Source organism: Drosophila yakuba, chromosome X (assembly GCF_016746365.2).
Source record: "Drosophila yakuba strain Tai18E2 chromosome X, Prin_Dyak_Tai18E2_2.1, whole genome shotgun sequence".
Lineage (NCBI taxonomy): Eukaryota > Metazoa > Arthropoda > Insecta > Diptera > Drosophilidae > Drosophila > Drosophila yakuba.
In genome coordinates, this window is record NC_052526.2 from 5,198,961 (window position 1) to 5,215,869 (window position 16,909).

Sequence of the window (16,909 nt, forward strand, 5' to 3'; positions counted from 1 at the left end):
GCCGGCTACTTATCTGTCTACCCTTTCCATTTCGGTGGGTATCCCCACTGTCATATTGAACTACAAACTATTTAAATTATCTATTTAGCTTAACATTTTCGTCAACTTTCTCCCGTAAGAATAATCAACTTCAAATGTATAGGAAAAATCAAAGCGCTTTTTATGGAACAATAAAACAATAAAAGACGATACAATAAATGAATACAATACATTTTGTGGCTGTGTGGCTGTGCAAAATGAATAATTTCTTTTTAAATAATAAAAATTAAAATAAGAGCATAGACTACTTCGTTTAGTTCACGTCAGAAAGTTCCCTTTCATCCTTTGCTTTGCTTTTCTTTTGCAACTCAATCACTTACTGAGTAAAAATTAAAAATAAAAAATAAACCAACGAAACCGAAACTGAATGATTGTAGTAAAATAATAAACCAGCAAAAATGAAAGAAAAAACACGTACATACAAATAAAATGATATTTTATGGCTATCGTGATCGTTGTTATTGTCATGGCGGTGACTGTATCCCAACCGGCTTCTCTGCTTCTTCTTTGCTGTGCTTTGTTGTCGCTTTGATTTCATTAAAAAAATTTGCCGGTAAAACAACTACAACGACAACAACAACAGTGAACAACACCTCTTATTGAATTAACTTAATTTGTCTGGTGGGCGCAAGGGGCGGGGAAGCAACACCGCAGGCAACGAGAAAAAATACGTTGAACTGCTGCTAGATTAGAAACGGCGACAAAAGCAATTTTCCCACCACCCACAAAAGTGAATCACATTGAATGATTCACTGCGAATTTGATACTCGCTGTAGGAAAATGAAAGTGAAAAGTGTAGATAGTACCAAATGGAAAGGAAAGGGTTTGAAAATCAGTTTCCAAAATCATAATATGCTAAAAAACAAATAAACAACTTGGAATACTTGGTATTTGAAAGTCGCTGAAAAAAAACCAACAAAACAAGTCTTCTGGAAAAGTGCAACAAAATTGCAAATTTACAAAAACGAAAATGGAAAAAACAAATGTCTGTGATGGGAAATCCTTTAACCAATTGGAAGATCTGGGAAGCTTCAATTTGCTTCATATAAACCAAAACAAAAAGAAGAATCAAGGAGAAATAATAACAAAATCAAAAGTAATTTCTTGGTGAAATATTTTTATTGTATAATGTATAATTATATGTATATAATTCCATTATCATAAATTTTGAAAAAAAATATTTAAACGGTTTCTATATATAGTAGTGTGTGTATATATATAAGTGTGTGTTCTGTGTAATATATTTAGTTTATATATGTAGAAGGTACATAAAATGTAATTTATTGTGTTTACTTTTCTCATTTTTTTTGCTTTCAATTTGTTTTTCATTAATAGGTAACTACATAACGAGTTAAAATTTATTAGATAATATATTTATATAGTTGTTTAGCTTGATTCGCCCGATATATCAATATTATTTTGCGATTTTTACACATATCTAATAAGCAATAACCAAAGTAAACAGAATTTTTCATATCTTCTTTGTCATCAAATCAAAAATAGGGATTTCAAATAGATAGTAATAAACGTATGCAAAAAAAAAAAGTTGTTTAAATATACATGTAATAATTCAAGCATGATCGTCTATAGTTTCATATTTCCCGTACAGTGTTAACAGTTTTTTTGCTTTCATTTCATGAGTTTTTCCGATTTTTTTACACGATTTTTTTTGTTATTTGTCTTCAAACAATGCGTTTTTCTTTAATAATAGAAATTGTTTAACAACTAATTCAAATAGTAGTTTGTGTGTGTATAATATAAAAAATTTCATAATCATAAAAATATATTTAACTTAAAAACTTTTGCTTTGTTTTTGTTATAAATATATTTTCAAAGAAAAAAGTTTAATATTTTTTTGTTTTGTTTGCGAGGATTTTGGTTTTGGTCATAGTTTTAGTGTATATAATTTTTTTTACAATGAAAAATTATGTTTAAAAATGCCCTTTCACTTGAATTGGTTGTTTCGTTAATAAATTAATTAAAGGACTAAACAAAGAAAAGGTTTGCTTTTCGTATTTTTGTTTCTTGTCATTTGTTTTTAGTTTATTGTATCGTAAATTTGTACGGTTTTTGTTTGTTGAAATTATTGAAAGAAAACATGTTTTTTCGTCAATCTATTTGTGGTTGTATGTACTATAGGAAAATAGGTGCATTCGTGTGTGTGTTTTGTATATCTATATATAAAAGTGTGTGTGTTTTTGTTGGTTTATTGAAGTTTTGTTTTCGTTTCGCGTTGTACAATTCGCTTAAGTCTATTGCTTTGTGTTTTCTCTCCGGGTTTTTTGTGTTTTCTATAAAAATAATTCAATTTCTTGGGTTTTGGGTTCGCTATTTTGTAGGCGTGTGTAACTATTATTTAACGAGATTGCTATTTACAGTGTGTACACATTTTTTGGTCGAAACAATACAAAAAATATACTCTTTAATTGTTTGTCCACGTAGTAATATATCGTTTTTTTTTTTTGTTTTTTCCATTTAACAATTGTTTTATAGTAGTTTATATATTCCAAAAAGTTAAGTAGGTAGTTTTTCAAAGTTTTTGCGGCGGCGTAATTAAAGAAAAGTATAAGGTAAAAAATATTTCATGTGTTTGAACGTTAAGCTAGTAGTAAACAAAAATATAAGAAATATATATATATATATCTGGGTATAGGTATTGTAGGTATAGCCTAGAACTCACATACAAAAATTTCTTGAAACGTCGCCCTACACTATAGAAATTTTCGCGTTACATATGTATATAACCTCCTCCGATCTCATTTTAATTCTGGTCATCATATATATTAATCGAATATCCATATATATCATGGGTGTTTGTGTCTAAACCTAAATAACAGTTGACATTTCTTTAGAATCCCGTTCGTGTTTTCCTACATATTTCGCATGCTCTTTTAACTTCATTTGCATTCGCATTTGCATTTGCATTTGCATTTGAATTTGCAATTGCATTTGCATTTGCCTTATGCTTCATGTCCTTTAGTTTAGTAGTAGTTATTTAGTTGATACTTAGATGCGTGTAAACAATTGGTAGAATCGTTAATCATATATAACATATTGCCGGAAGGCTATAACTTATTAGCAAAAAATCGACAGTTAAACAGCTCACAAAAGTTTGAGTTTTCTTGGGTCTTGGGTCGCGGGTGTATATATCTCTCTGGGTCTCTCTAACTCCAATCACAAACTTTGCAGCCAATTTCTCCACTCTTTCGTCCTCTCTATCTCTCTTCCTTTCTCTCTCTCTTCCTATCTATCTATATATCTCGAGAGGTTAACGTTTAGGCTTAGTACTATTATATAGTTTAAAGTTTCCTTAATTCCGTTTTGTTTTCGTTAAGTTTCGTGCATTTCATATGCATAGTTATCAGTTAAAAAAAAATATATATATATATATACCTAAGTGTAGCAAAAAAAAATGATAATATGATTGTAAAAAGGTTCCTATATATACACACGTGTATATAACTATATTATTCATATTTAAATCTTCATAGCAAATAAAATGTATTTTCTCAATATAGGCAGTAGAGTTCAAGTTTTTTGTTTAGGGGTGTATATAAAAAGCGTTTCTCTTTCATCTCCGCGTCGTCCAACAGATGTATATATATATATATATATATTTCTAATCCATATACATATATAAATATATATATATGGGTTATAGCAGGGGATATCTGGGGTTCTAAGCAAAAGCATTGAGGTGTGTATGCATGCAGATACATTTGGGTTTCTTTTCTGCTCCAAGGATGCGTCTCTATAAATATAGGACCCAAAAAAAACGTGTCCATTGGTTAATAGGTTATTTCTAGGTAAACTAGCGAACCAAGGTCGAAATAAAGTGTTCCGTGTTGCTTCGTCAAGAAGTTTGGAACTATTTGAAGCCGGCTCATTTCGCATTTTGCTTTTGGGGTACGAAGCCAAAAGTTCTACTTTAAGCTATACTAATTTCTATATATATAGATACATATATATATATATATATGTATCTCATAGTTCTCGCTTCCGACTTTGTGTGCTCTATCTATCTCCTCTTTGTGGCTCTTTCGTTGTAACTTTTGTCTGTTTTCCGTTTCCGTTTTTGTGTTTCCCTTCAGTTTGTTTGTGTCTCTCCGCTCGGTCTCTCATTCTAACTTTTCCTTTCACATTTCAATGTTTGGTTCTTTGTCCTTATTTTTTGTGTTTTTTAAATGTTTTCCTTTTTGTTTACTTCATGGTTAAGTAACTAATTCAAAAAAATAACTAAGATAATATATATCATATGTTATATACAGACCGCTAATTGCTAGTTAAATCTAATCATACGTGTATATTGTAATATATGCAGCGAAAAAAAAAAAAACTCAACTTGATTTCATAACAGTTTTCGTTGACTTCCCTACCAAATCAAATCGCGCGGAAAGAAAATCATATATCACATTGAAGAAATCAAATTTGTTAAATCACTTGTACACTATAACCCCTTGTATGGTAAACAAAAAAAAAATATATATATAAAATGCAAGCAAATCGTTAAACATAACCTACTAACTGATATTGAAGTTCTCCACAAAAAAAAATCATATTTAAGGCTTAATGTCAAGAAAGAATCGAAGCTAAATCAAAAGTATATCGCAAAAATAGGAGGGTATACAGATCCTGTATATACAATGGGGTATGGGTGTCCTAGCTCTACGCCGCCGCTTTAAGCTGATGCTATGAGACAACACTATCCACTAACCGAGTGCGACTCGGTCATTTCCAGCCTGTAACGGGCCAGGATCTCCTGCTGTTGCTTGAGCTGCATGGCCAAGACCTGGCGCTGCAGACTGAGCTCGTGCTCCTCCTGGGTCAGCTGGGTGCATAGCTTTGCCGCCTCCCGCAGGATATTGACCTTGGGAGCCCGCTCCTTGTCCCTGATCGTGGGAATCTGTTTCTTTAGAGCCTCGAAGAGGTTCTTCAGGCCAATGCGGCGCTGGCGCTCCATATCATTGTGCTGATTGCGCTTCTCGATCGTATCCGCCTCGTCCAGACCCAAAACAAAGTCCTTCCTGAGGACATTGCTGCTGGAGCTCGCGCTGCTGGCGGCCATTCCACCGCTGCGTCGCTGCCAATTACGATCCATTGGGTCCACATCCTGGGCAGACGAAATCGGAGATGTGTTGCCAGACGATGAGGCCGAGGAGCCCACCACCTTCTTGCCGCGACTCTTCTTGCTCATCATGGAGCTATGCGTCACTTTGTTATTGCCTCCCGGCAGATAAACGCCGGGAGAGATCAACAAACATCCAGGGGCCTTCAGGCAGGATCGCTTGCGTCCCTTGTTGGAATTGGAGGTGGTGAAGCTTGACTGTGAACTGGAACTGGAGCTGCTCGAGCTGACATTTGATGAGTCCACGGATAGCGGCGAGTAGGACGGCGAGGCGGCTGAGCTGTTCTGGTACGGTGTGCTCGAGGGAGACGGATAGCGTGAGTTGGCCACCGACTTCACCGGACTGCTACTGGCCGGCGTGTACGGCAGATTGAAGTTGTTGTAGCGCGGCTTTTGTTTCATGTGATCAATCGAGATCTTGTGCGCCATCTGGGACTGTAGGGCGCCCATCACGTGGCACGAGGGATTCGTGGGCAGCTTCTTGTCCGTATACGATACCACATCGATTTCCTCATCTGCACAGCGATAGAAAAAAAAAAAAAAAAATTGGTATTTCTGATTAGCAATGGGGTCTTGATTTCGTGATATCGATGATGATCGATATCCTAAACATATAGTTTATTGTTAATGTGTGCCACAATAATTATGCAACGCACTGTGCTGCAGCCTCGGCGTCTTTCTACTTCATCTTCTTGGTTTAATGGTCGCAGCGGAAGCGGTAAATTAGCGAAACGGAAGAGTGAAGTACAGCAAAAGCTGCTCTGGGTTGTGCCCCCACTCCCCATCCAATATATGGGGCTATCCCTACAAGCCTCCAGCTTTATCTGTTCTCAGGCGGAACTGTGCGAGATGTGGGGGAGAAAGAATTGGTATGGAATGGGGAAAAAGCATAGCAAAGCATAACAAAAAAAAAAGAGAGAAAAGAAGGCAAAACAAAAAGGCGGAGACAGACCAATGACGTCAACACGAAAGGGCGTCGTCTGTCTGTCGCGACGCCACTTGAAGTTGAAATCCGTGCAAATCTATTGCTTCCTGAAGTCTGATACTCCAGATACGAAATATAACGACTATAAGTATGGAAGAGAAGGAAAACTATACCCCAAACGTTGACACACTAATCCGCTTTAGCTGTTTTCTTCCTTTGCTTTCCTTCCATTCCATTCCCATTCCCTTTATTTATTTTTTGTTTGTTTTTCCTACGCCTAAGTCATAATTCTAGGCAAGGGTCATTAAACTTTCGCCAAAGGAAAAACATTTGAGGGGCTTTGGCTTTCGAAAGGAATAAGAATTGCATGAGAATAATAGCCCACAGTCTTGTAACATCTAGTTCTTCTTTTTACTATTACTTCTTTTTTTGATTGTGTTTTATGCAATATTGTGTTTTATACCGACTAAAAATTTGGCCTTCAAATTAATCAAATTTCCACAAAGACATCGATATTTATACGCTTAGAGTTCAGTTCAAGTCAACTGTTTAAACATTTTCTGTTTAGCAAAACAAGCAACTGTGCAAGCAAACCAGAAGAAATGTGCAGGGAAAAGACCAATTCTGCGCTTAGCAACAAGGTAAATGGAAACGAGAGACGCAGAAGAAGGGGCAGAAGTTGGTGGTAGACACTGCTGACAAGAGCAACAAGTTGCAAGATCAAGTGCATGGGAAACTGGAAAAAACAAACATTGAATAAAACCCGACTGGTAACCGCAACGAAATCGAAACCTGCAGAAGAAATGCCTGAGTGGGCATGAGTCAGATTCTTTCAGGAGAATCAACAGATAAAACGAGAAGAAACGAAGGAGCCACCACAGCCACAAGCGAGCACTGGTTTCGTATTTTTTTTTTATATATATTTTTTTTTTTGCCAACGTCATCGTTTTACTTTGGCTAGACAACCAACAGACCACCAAGTCTTCTCCCCTCGACAACATCTTGGAATGCAGCCTCTTCGACGGCAATTTTACGTAGTAAAGAAAAAAATAAAAATAAAGCGCAGAGGACAGCAAACTGCGGAATGCCATAGGAATGGGCGCTCAAATGGGGAAATCCGGAGTGCGTATTATGGGTATAACATACCTAATACCCACATAAAAATTATAGAAATTTTAATATAAAATAAATAAATATAAGCCAGTGTTCCAGGAATTTTGTGAGGCTAAAATTCTAGTAAACGCCGCCATTACGCCCAAAAAAACCAACTCTCGACTTGGGCTTAAAATCAATAAATATGCAAAGTAACAACTGTCAAACGAGATTTCCAGCGAACAGCATTATTTCAATATCGAAAGGGGAATTTCCAGACTGCGGATTGCGACCCAGTCCACCACCACACGCTGTTTTCGATAGACAATGAATGAATGATAAAAAAAAAGAAACGAAACAAAATAAAATGAAATGAAAACAACAAAAGTGCAAGCTCCCTCACTTGTTTACTATCATCAAATTGCATCTGCATCTGCGTCTGCTGCCCGACAAAAGTGCATTCAATTGAGCGATACTCTCGGTTGTAATAATAAAAATAAAAACTGGGGTTGTGCCGCGAGCTTTTGCCATAGTTTTACTAACGGTTATTCACTCGCACAAATCGAATGCTGCTTCTACCTCTACCATCATATACTATACTATACTATATCTCTCCACTCTCTCAGCAAATTCGAATAAAAAACCCGACAAACTCGTTTGCTGCATTAAAATACAAGAAACAGAGTAGAAGAAGAAGAAGCAGACAGACCAAACAAAGCTACTTTTATTTTTTTATTTTACTTTTTTATTCGCGACGGCAGCAGCAACTTTTGTTGCTAAGCGAACGAAGCCAAGATCAAATCGTAATAATAAAGCAAAAGCCGAGAGTAGAGGAGCGTGCAAAGGTTTTGAACACGACGATTGGATACCCCTTACCAAAGATTGCAGTCGACTTGAGATATGGAAGCTGTGAGGAGTTTCAGTTTAACTGCATACGTCACGATTTGTTGATTTTAAAGTCCATCACATCACCTCTTCGAACAGGTCGAGTAAACCCTTCAGTTAGGGTATTGAATTCCAAAGAGGAAGCTGCCGTTGATTACAATTGCAAATAAAATGCACACAAGCCGCCACATGTTGCGCAACTTTTGTGCACGAAAAAGGGGGAGGCGGTGGGTTGGGTTTTTCCTGCCCCTGCTTTCTACGTACGATGGGTATACGTAGTACACGTATATAAGCCCATGTATGTATATATGCATGTGTGGGGACGTGTGTGATATGCAGAGACGCCTTTTGCCCTATAAAATTAGCATAGGAACGGGGGTACGGTGAGATGATGCGGACAGACAGCCCAAAGGGTAGGCCTTAAAAGAGGGAATTATAAAAAATACGAAAAATGCGGACAAGTGCATCATCAATGCAAAACAAAAAAAAACCCGAAAAGGCAACAACAACATGCAGCAGAAATGCAGCAGATGAGATGCTTCAGGAACATCATTGTGGATATACGCGAACGGGTTTAAATACCCCATGTCTTTTGAGTTGAGTTGTCAGGCAAATGAAATTGAAATGAAAATGGAAATGGCAAATGATGTAATACAGACAAGAATGTTTTAAAAAGCCTATTAAAATAAAAGAGCTACAACGAAAAAGGCAACGATAACTCGGCAAATAAAATACAGTGGGATAAATTGGGACCACTTGGAGAATAAATAATTCACTCGGAATTAGTCGTCAGCAGCCATCGATGTGAGGCGCATTAAAACCAAATTATATTCGAGTAATTTATGTTTAGGAGGATTAGTTTAAAATGTTTTGTAGATTCTTTTATTGTTCCTTTGATTCAGAGCAACCACTGTGCCGCAAGTCGTACAATTCGACAAAGTTGACTTGGAGACGACAACTCAACTCCCCACAATCCCCATATTTCCCGCCGCCCTTGTGAATTTGTTTAATAACAAACGTTATTGCTGTTTTCTGAGCTCCACGTCTGCGACTTTAATGACACATCTCGGCAGCGACTGGCGCAAATGAAAACTGCAAATGATGGGCGTGAATACACACGTATGGATGTGTACGTGTACGTGGTTACGTTATATGTGTGTACGTTAATATTTAGAAGAAAGTTCATTGAGGGAAAGAAGAATTTGACCGTTTAGATCATCAGTGAGTAATTTGTACTTGTTCACGCCTTGCATACTGTATTTGTATTTTTGTGTATTTGTTTACAAGCGCGCACACGTTTAACGATTTCGTGGAAGCCGTGAAGAATCGAGAATGTAAACATAGACAAACATATATACATATGGATCTTTTCAGTTTTCCCACGCCTCACCACCCTATATTCTTGCGTTGGCATTTCGCATGAAAATCAAATAAATTGCAACTGCTACAGCAACACATGTTGCACTTTTGGCAAAGGTTAAGAGACGGAGCAGCGACGCAGCAGCAGCAGCAGAAATTGCATCCGCAGCGGTAACTGCAACAGAAATTGCAGCCGCAAATGCAACATCTGCTGGCAACATGTCGCTCAACCGCAACTTGCCACACCAGGGGCTAGTGAAATAGGTCACACACCCGTAAGCACAGGGGCAATTCAAACAGTAGTCCTTTCAAAATGAGCTAATCAAAAAAAATGGAATACCTTCGTTTTTATATAGAGTTAATCCAAAATGTACATTTAGTAACAAAAGAACTTTCAAGTCTGGGCTATAGAAATGCTTTAAAATATAAATCATAAAAAATTAGCCACCGCTGTGTTATAAACAATTTCGAAAAAACAGTGCTTCCGCTGCACTGTAAAATTTTCCCACGCGCATTTCTTGCACTTTTTCCTCATTTAATATGATTTTTTTATTTTGCCTCCGCCCATTTGATTTTCTCGGCTTTTCCTTTTTTGTGACGTAGTCAGTGGGAATTTCATCATCGGAGGAAAAGCAGGATGTGAGTCATCAAGTTAAGCCTTTTCCGATGGAAACCTCTGCACACATCAAGCCCCCCCTCTCCACGAAAATAATGACTAATGTTGCACGACGGCGCAATGCGACACATCGAACACGACGATCAGAGGCCAGACTATATGGATATTAGAAAAGGTTGGGTTGGTTGGAAGACATCCCATCCCTAATGTAATAATGTGACTGGCACATAAATTATAAAAATGCGTCTGGCAACATTTCGCCATGGAGCTTTTGGCAACATTCTGGATACATCTTCGTTGTACATACATATATACGTATGTACCACACTTAAATGTATATGCAGGAAATCTCTCATGAACGCCGCCAAAAGGGAGGCTCGTTTGTTAAGAAAAAAAAAAAAGATAAATAAATAAAGCTGTGCCAAGTGCGTGAGAGCGAGAGAGGGCGAATAAGCTTTGCTCTTTATGGGCTTTTGGGTTTTTTTTTTTGCTTTTTTAACGCCGACGTCGCCGCTCTTGCGACCTTGAGCATAACAATTTATTGCTACACGTGTGCGAATAAAGCAACAACAAGCCAACAACCACGACGCAGTTCGTACATCAGAAAGAGATTGCGCTGTGGCGAGATAAGGACGGGAAAAGAGAGACGCCTAGCAACAGTCGAGGAAACCGCCGAAATGTGTACAAAAAAGAAAAACTGCCACAAAAAAAAAAAAAAAAAAAAAAACCTATAGCTCCAGCCGGAAAAAAAAAACATACGGACCATTGTCAGCAGTGCCTTTTTGGGGACCCTTACAAAAAGGGTGTCTTATTTACAATCTACCACTGTTTATATTCTTGTTTTTCGACCTATATTACATTTCTATCTAATATTTAGTTTTTCATACTGCTTCTTCTTTTCTTGGGCGTAATACATTTTCATATAAGTTAGGTCTACAGTCTCTTGACTCTCGATTGTTGTTGTTTTCTTCCAAACGCATACAATGATGAAGAGCTGCTGAGATCGAAAGTGAGAAGCGAAGAGCCAGAACCAGAAACAGCCAGAAATGGAAATATTGTTTTAGCCAACTTGAGACTTGGTCATAAGTTTTTTTTTTTGCCGCACCCCCACACCACTTTTCGATTTCTACGCACTTTTTTTCGGCGAATGGCTGACCTTGGTTCAGTTCATTAACATTTTTCCAAACGCACACACAGTCGCAAGGTGCGAAATGCCAAAAACCAGCACGCACTGCCAAAAGGTAAATACACACATATACACGTACACACATAAATACATCCATGCATGTGAGTGTGTGTGCGTGTGTACGCACTTTTATAGAGGCGCCAACATAGGCATGTGGCATCTGGTGTCTCGCTCACTCCACTATGAACCTTATCTATTTGCCGAATTTTGTGCGTTGTTGCCAACCGCCCCTCTCGCTCGCACGTGACGCGACCCGTCTCGCTTGCTCTACTGAGCTTTTATACTAATTAGAAAACTGCAGCATAGCAATAAAGAAAGCAGCCCCCCTCCTCAATAAAGGAAAAGAAGAAAAGAAAAGAATTGATATTGATACAAGTGCGTGTGTTCAAAGAGCGCCATCTCCCTCTCGCCGGCCTCACGAGTTGCGCGTGCAAGCAAGAGGGCTACATTTGCTAATCTGCGGCACGCACCTGATTTCTTTTTCCGTTTCTTCTGCTATTTCTATATCTGCTTCCAACAAGAAACGCGTACGCAAAATGAATAGAAAAAACTAATCTCTAGCCACTTGTGTCAAGCTTTTAGTTTGCCAAATTAGCAGTGGAAAATTGTGATGTGATTTCGTCACCAAACTAAGTTGGATGATAAGGTGATTTTCCCTTAATTTGCGTCAACGTAATGCTTCTTGGTTACTAGTGCGGTTTCGATTATGTCCAGTAATTTTAAAAAACGATCATAAAATATTAGCATTTCTACAAAAATGTATGTCTTTTTCATACTAAGTATTATTTCAAATACATATACATATATACTGACGAACACAAGCGTGGGCGGTTTCGCCTTAATTTATGATAAGTTTTTTTTACATATTTATATTTTTATGACTTTTTTTATTTCTAGTTTGCTTTCGTTCCGTTCGTTTTTTGCAAAGGTAGAAATTGAATGAATATGTGGAGCGCTTGGCAACAAGGAGCAAAAGCACAAAACACAACAAAGGCACGCGAAACGCAAAAGCAGACAACACCCCAAAAGCAAAGCATAAAAACCAAAACAAACGTGCAAAAACCGTGTTGTTGCTGCATATTCTTGGTTTAACTGCACTCGGCAAATTGCAAGAGAGAAACGCAGAGCAAGCAGACGAGAGAGAAAAAGCGCCAAAAGCCGGCCACCCCATAGCGTAGTATTACTCATTGCAGTAGAAAATGCACACGTAGTTGCAAGCGCGGTTGTAGTTGTAGCGTAAGACGTAGTAAAAATCAAGATGATTGACGTGACGTAAGCTTGCGAGGGTTGCTCAATGGATAACGATTTGCGCGCCAAAAAGAGAGAGAGAGCCAGACATTGAACTCGCCGGCAAATAAGGCAAGTAGGACGACTATAAATATATCCTATAAAACTAAATAGATTGCAGAATATGAATGCAGATATTATGCAGATATAAGAAATGTATATTGCAATTTAATTTTATTTTAAATAATTGATGAGTATAATATTTTTTCCTTTAATATTAATGGCATAATAAATCATTTCTGATGGGTAAGATTTATTCTTGTTTTTTAGTCGCAAATACCCCGTATTTTAGGTGTATATTTAGCTGTATACACGAGTGTAATAGAAAATGCCGCCAAGGAGGCAGATAAATTTTGGGGCTGTCTGCCACGTGGCCAGTGACCAGACATCCTTGAAATTCGCACAACAACAGCCCGGAAAGGAAGAGCCAAGTAAATTGGGGTGTTGGCCCAAACGAGAGAAATTCTAGTACATATATATATATATATATATATATATATATATATATATATATGAGTTCTTTTTATTCTGGGCGTAGTTCTGCGCAAGAACATCATCATCATCCCCGGGTGATAAGTTTTTCGGAAGAGAGAGGATGACGCCATGGAGCAAATGAACACAATGAGCCATGAAAGCCACGCGCCAACATTTTCCCCATTGTGGGTGGCAAGTGGGAAAAATCATAAAGGAAAGTCCAGAGAGCTCAGAGCACATAGCACATAGCACATAGCACATCGCAGCGAAAATCACAAATATTAATGGGAAATGGAAAACCACCGCAGACAGACGCTGGCGTCGCGTGGGCGGGTTTTTCTTCATTCGTTTTTTTTTTTCGGTGTGCAACGTAACAAGTTTACTACGTTTGCTGTTGACGTAGGCGTTTTCCGCCAATCGATTTTCCGGCTGCCTATACTATACTGTACAGCGTACTTGTGCGTTTGGGCGTTACTCTCTGGCACCCACACGAAACGGAAGTGCGAACACTAGTTGAATGTGCAACACCCACAGGAGTGTGCGGAGGTGCGGGGGAGGAAGGGGCCTGCTGTTGTAAACTAATCGGTCGCCCCACGAGCTATTCTATTTCTGTAATTAGTATGCCAGTATTAGTATGTGGGCGTTTAGACTGAGGCGTAGTAGACCGTGTTCAATGTATCCCCAGGGATCTAAGGATGTTCAGCTTACAGCTTTGCCATGCAACCAAAGACCATGACCATACTGTTGTAAGACATTTGGACTCTAACCACTCGTAGCACTTGCAATATTAGTAATAAAAATATTGAAATTATGGACTCACCGGAATCGGAGGAATCCGGGGTCTCCAGATGATTGGGCCCATCGTCCACCATATCCTTGCAGCGTGTGTAGCTGTGATCGGTGATGTGCATCATGCCGTTGCTGCTGTTGTTATGGTTGGTGGTGGCGTTGGTGGTGCTGCTGCTCTTGCTGTTGCGGTGGTGCCGCAGTCCAAAGTTGATGGATTCGCCGTCATCAGAGTCACTATCGGAGCCGGTAGCCGGAGGAGAGTCCACTGTGCTGCAACCAGTGGCTATATCGATGGCCTGCTGTTGCTCGTCCATTTGCTGTTGATTCATCTGCTGCTGGCCACCCGTCGAATTGGAATGCTGGGTGAGCACATCGAGGACATCGTTGATCGGCGGTATGTAGCGCACGGGCAACGGATCCTTGCCGGCATTTTGAAGATCCCTGCTGATTTGCTTAATGTAGTTGACATCGCTATCGTCGCTGGTCAGCGAGATGTTGTTGCTGCCCATCACGCAGGCACGCAAGTCGACGGTATGTCTGAACTCTGGGGCGGCCACCTCGTCGGTGAGACTGTGTGGTGTGTCGGGTCTCAGGTATTTGATGCTATCGCCGCTCACCTCGCCCGCTTTGCGGGTGTCCAGTGTCTGGTTGTTGTTCCGCTTGCGGAGCAGACTTCCGCCGGGTGGTATCAAATGGACCTCATCCTGGATCTGTGACTTCTTGTCGCCGCTACTCAAACGCTGGCGCTTCTGGCTGACCATCATGTAGTCCAGATCCGCGAGCTCCTTCTTGATGATCACCGGCATGCTATCGGGACTACCGGCGACCTGCTGTTGATTTGACTGGGTGCTAGTGTTATCTGTCGTCTGCGATCGTTGATACGCGCTGTAGAGATTCGTACAGCCGGAAACCAGGGCCAGGGATACGGCACTAGTTTCGCTGTACGACGAGGCTGCACTGTTGTTTCCGGTTTCCATTGCATTGGCATTTCCGCTGGTCAAACAACTGGCCATTGCCGGCCACATGCAGTCGATGTTCCGGATCTCTGGCTTCATATCCTCCTCAAAGTCGTAGTCCTGAAATGCACCATCCATGTCCCCGATCTTCTCCAGATCACTCTGGATGGTAGACGACGACAGGAGTTTGTCCATATCGTACAGATCATTATCCATATCGAATATTGATATATTTGAAAAAAATTGGTCCTCCATTAGAGAGTAGGGATGAAGAGCCATTGCGTTAAGTTTTGTCTGAGTTTCTTTATATCTTAGTTCCTGAGTTATATGTCCGCTGTCTGAAAAGTATAGGTAAGGAAATAGTTGTAGACAAGAGGTCCATGTAAAACATTCAAGTTTTAATGCAATTTAAATACACATTTTTTTCGGATAATCTCAGTTTGAACCTGCATCGACCACACACAAATTTCTTCTCCGTAATGATACTCCAAATGTAAAGTGAATTTAACTAATCGCTAGTAATATATTATTGTACGTAAAAGTCACGTTCTACTGTGTCAGGTTTCACTTATAATGACGTCAGACGACGTCGAGGGTTCAGCAAATGTTATCAAAACCTATAGCTTCATTTATACGCTGTTAACCATTTGCCCCCAAAATCGCCAATCTCCGCGCCCTTGACAATAGCTTAAAAATAATAATAAAATAAACAAGCGCAAAATGGGAAACGAAAAATCAAATACCCATTCCAGATACTGAAAAAAAACGGACCATTTATTGATAAACGCACATCTGCAAGCTTTTGACTTTACTAATTTACTGTTCTTTTTCCTTTTTCGTTAGAATCCGTTGCAATTTTAGTGAAAAGCACGAACAAAAACTAACAGTACAACACCTGCAGAATCGAATGAAAAACGGATTTAATTTCACATTCACAAATTCCCATATTAAGAAATCATTTTTTATAGAAGACAGAATCTGTACAGCTGTTAGTTCATTTCGTCTGTAAATATTTAATTAATCAAATAATTTTCAATTTTATTTTTAATTATTTAAGTAACAAAATCATAATTTATTTCTATTGTGTTTTAAGCTCTGATCATAACTAAATTCATTTTTAGTAAGTTTGGATATTTTCGTAGCATCTTTACATTCGAATCCTACTACTGGAATTTTTGAAAATTACCAACTCGTTTAAAAGGTGCCTAATAATTGCCAGCAAAAAGATTTAATTTTCACAAGTCTAAAAACGACACAGAACTTTATAGAATTATAGAACTTTGTAAAATTCGGACACTTCTAGATATATATTATCTATTGTCCCTCTATTTTTTCTTTCCTTTTTCATTCCTTGTTATGTGTCTTTGATTCTTAACATTTTTTCTAAAGTTCCTAAATTCCGTTACTTCGTATTAATGTGTGTGTGTGTGTGTGATCACTAATTTATCGTGATGTGTGTGCACCGTTAAAAGTTTAGCTGTCTCTTGCACTGAAGATTCAAAGTTCCTTGAATCGACGCGATTTTTAAAGTCGAAGTATTCCGGTAAATAATACGTTCACATATATATCTTTCCACTTACCTCGCTGAACATAGTTTTCGTATCCGTCTCTATTTAATTGATTGTAATCCAATTTGGTTAGCTTCCTTTGCTTTCCAGTAGGTGTTGGCTATATCTATTTCTATCCCGTTCCCGCCGCCTGTAAGTGTTGTTGCGCACTTTTGTTTTTGCGTCAAAGAAGGGGGAAAGACGGAAGAAAAACACCAAAAAAAGGGACACAAAAAAAAATTCTTCCCGTTTATTTTGCACTGGCTGTTTTTTTGTTAATTTTTTTTTTTTTTACTTCTAGTTTTTCACAAGTTTTTGTTTTTGCTTTGGAGAAGATTTTTGATGTATTTGCGCGGTTTTTAGTCGGCTCTTGGTTTATTTCTGGGATTAAGCACTTTTATAACTTGGCTGTGACAGTTGTAGTGAGTAGTAGTTGTGTATTTTGAAACGAGTTGCTCCAGGGTTTACTATCGAACTATATAGTGTTTGGTTTTTTTTTGTCGGGCGGAAAACAGCCAAAAATACAATCCACAAAGCGAAGAGAGAATAACCCGCGGTGAACTGAACGCGCGACGGCACCAAATTGTGACTTTTAAACTATAGACTGTTCCTTAAATATATCTAGACGG

General features: G+C 38.6%; 1 protein-coding gene across 1 annotated transcript; it reads right to left on the reverse strand.

Moving 5' to 3' along the window:
• Positions 1–2,259: 2,259 nt before the first annotated feature.
• LOC6524323 (myc protein) lies at positions 2,260–16,858 on the reverse strand. Its single transcript, XM_002100145.4, has 3 exons — positions 16,314–16,858; positions 13,809–15,071; positions 2,260–5,679 (listed from the first exon to the last, which is right to left on the reverse strand). The coding sequence occupies exons 2-3, from the start codon at positions 15,010–15,012 to the stop codon at positions 4,742–4,744; spliced, it is 2,142 nt and encodes a 713-aa protein (XP_002100181.1). The 5' UTR covers positions 15,013–15,071; positions 16,314–16,858; the 3' UTR covers positions 2,260–4,741.
• Between the last annotated feature and the right edge of the window lie 51 nt (positions 16,859–16,909).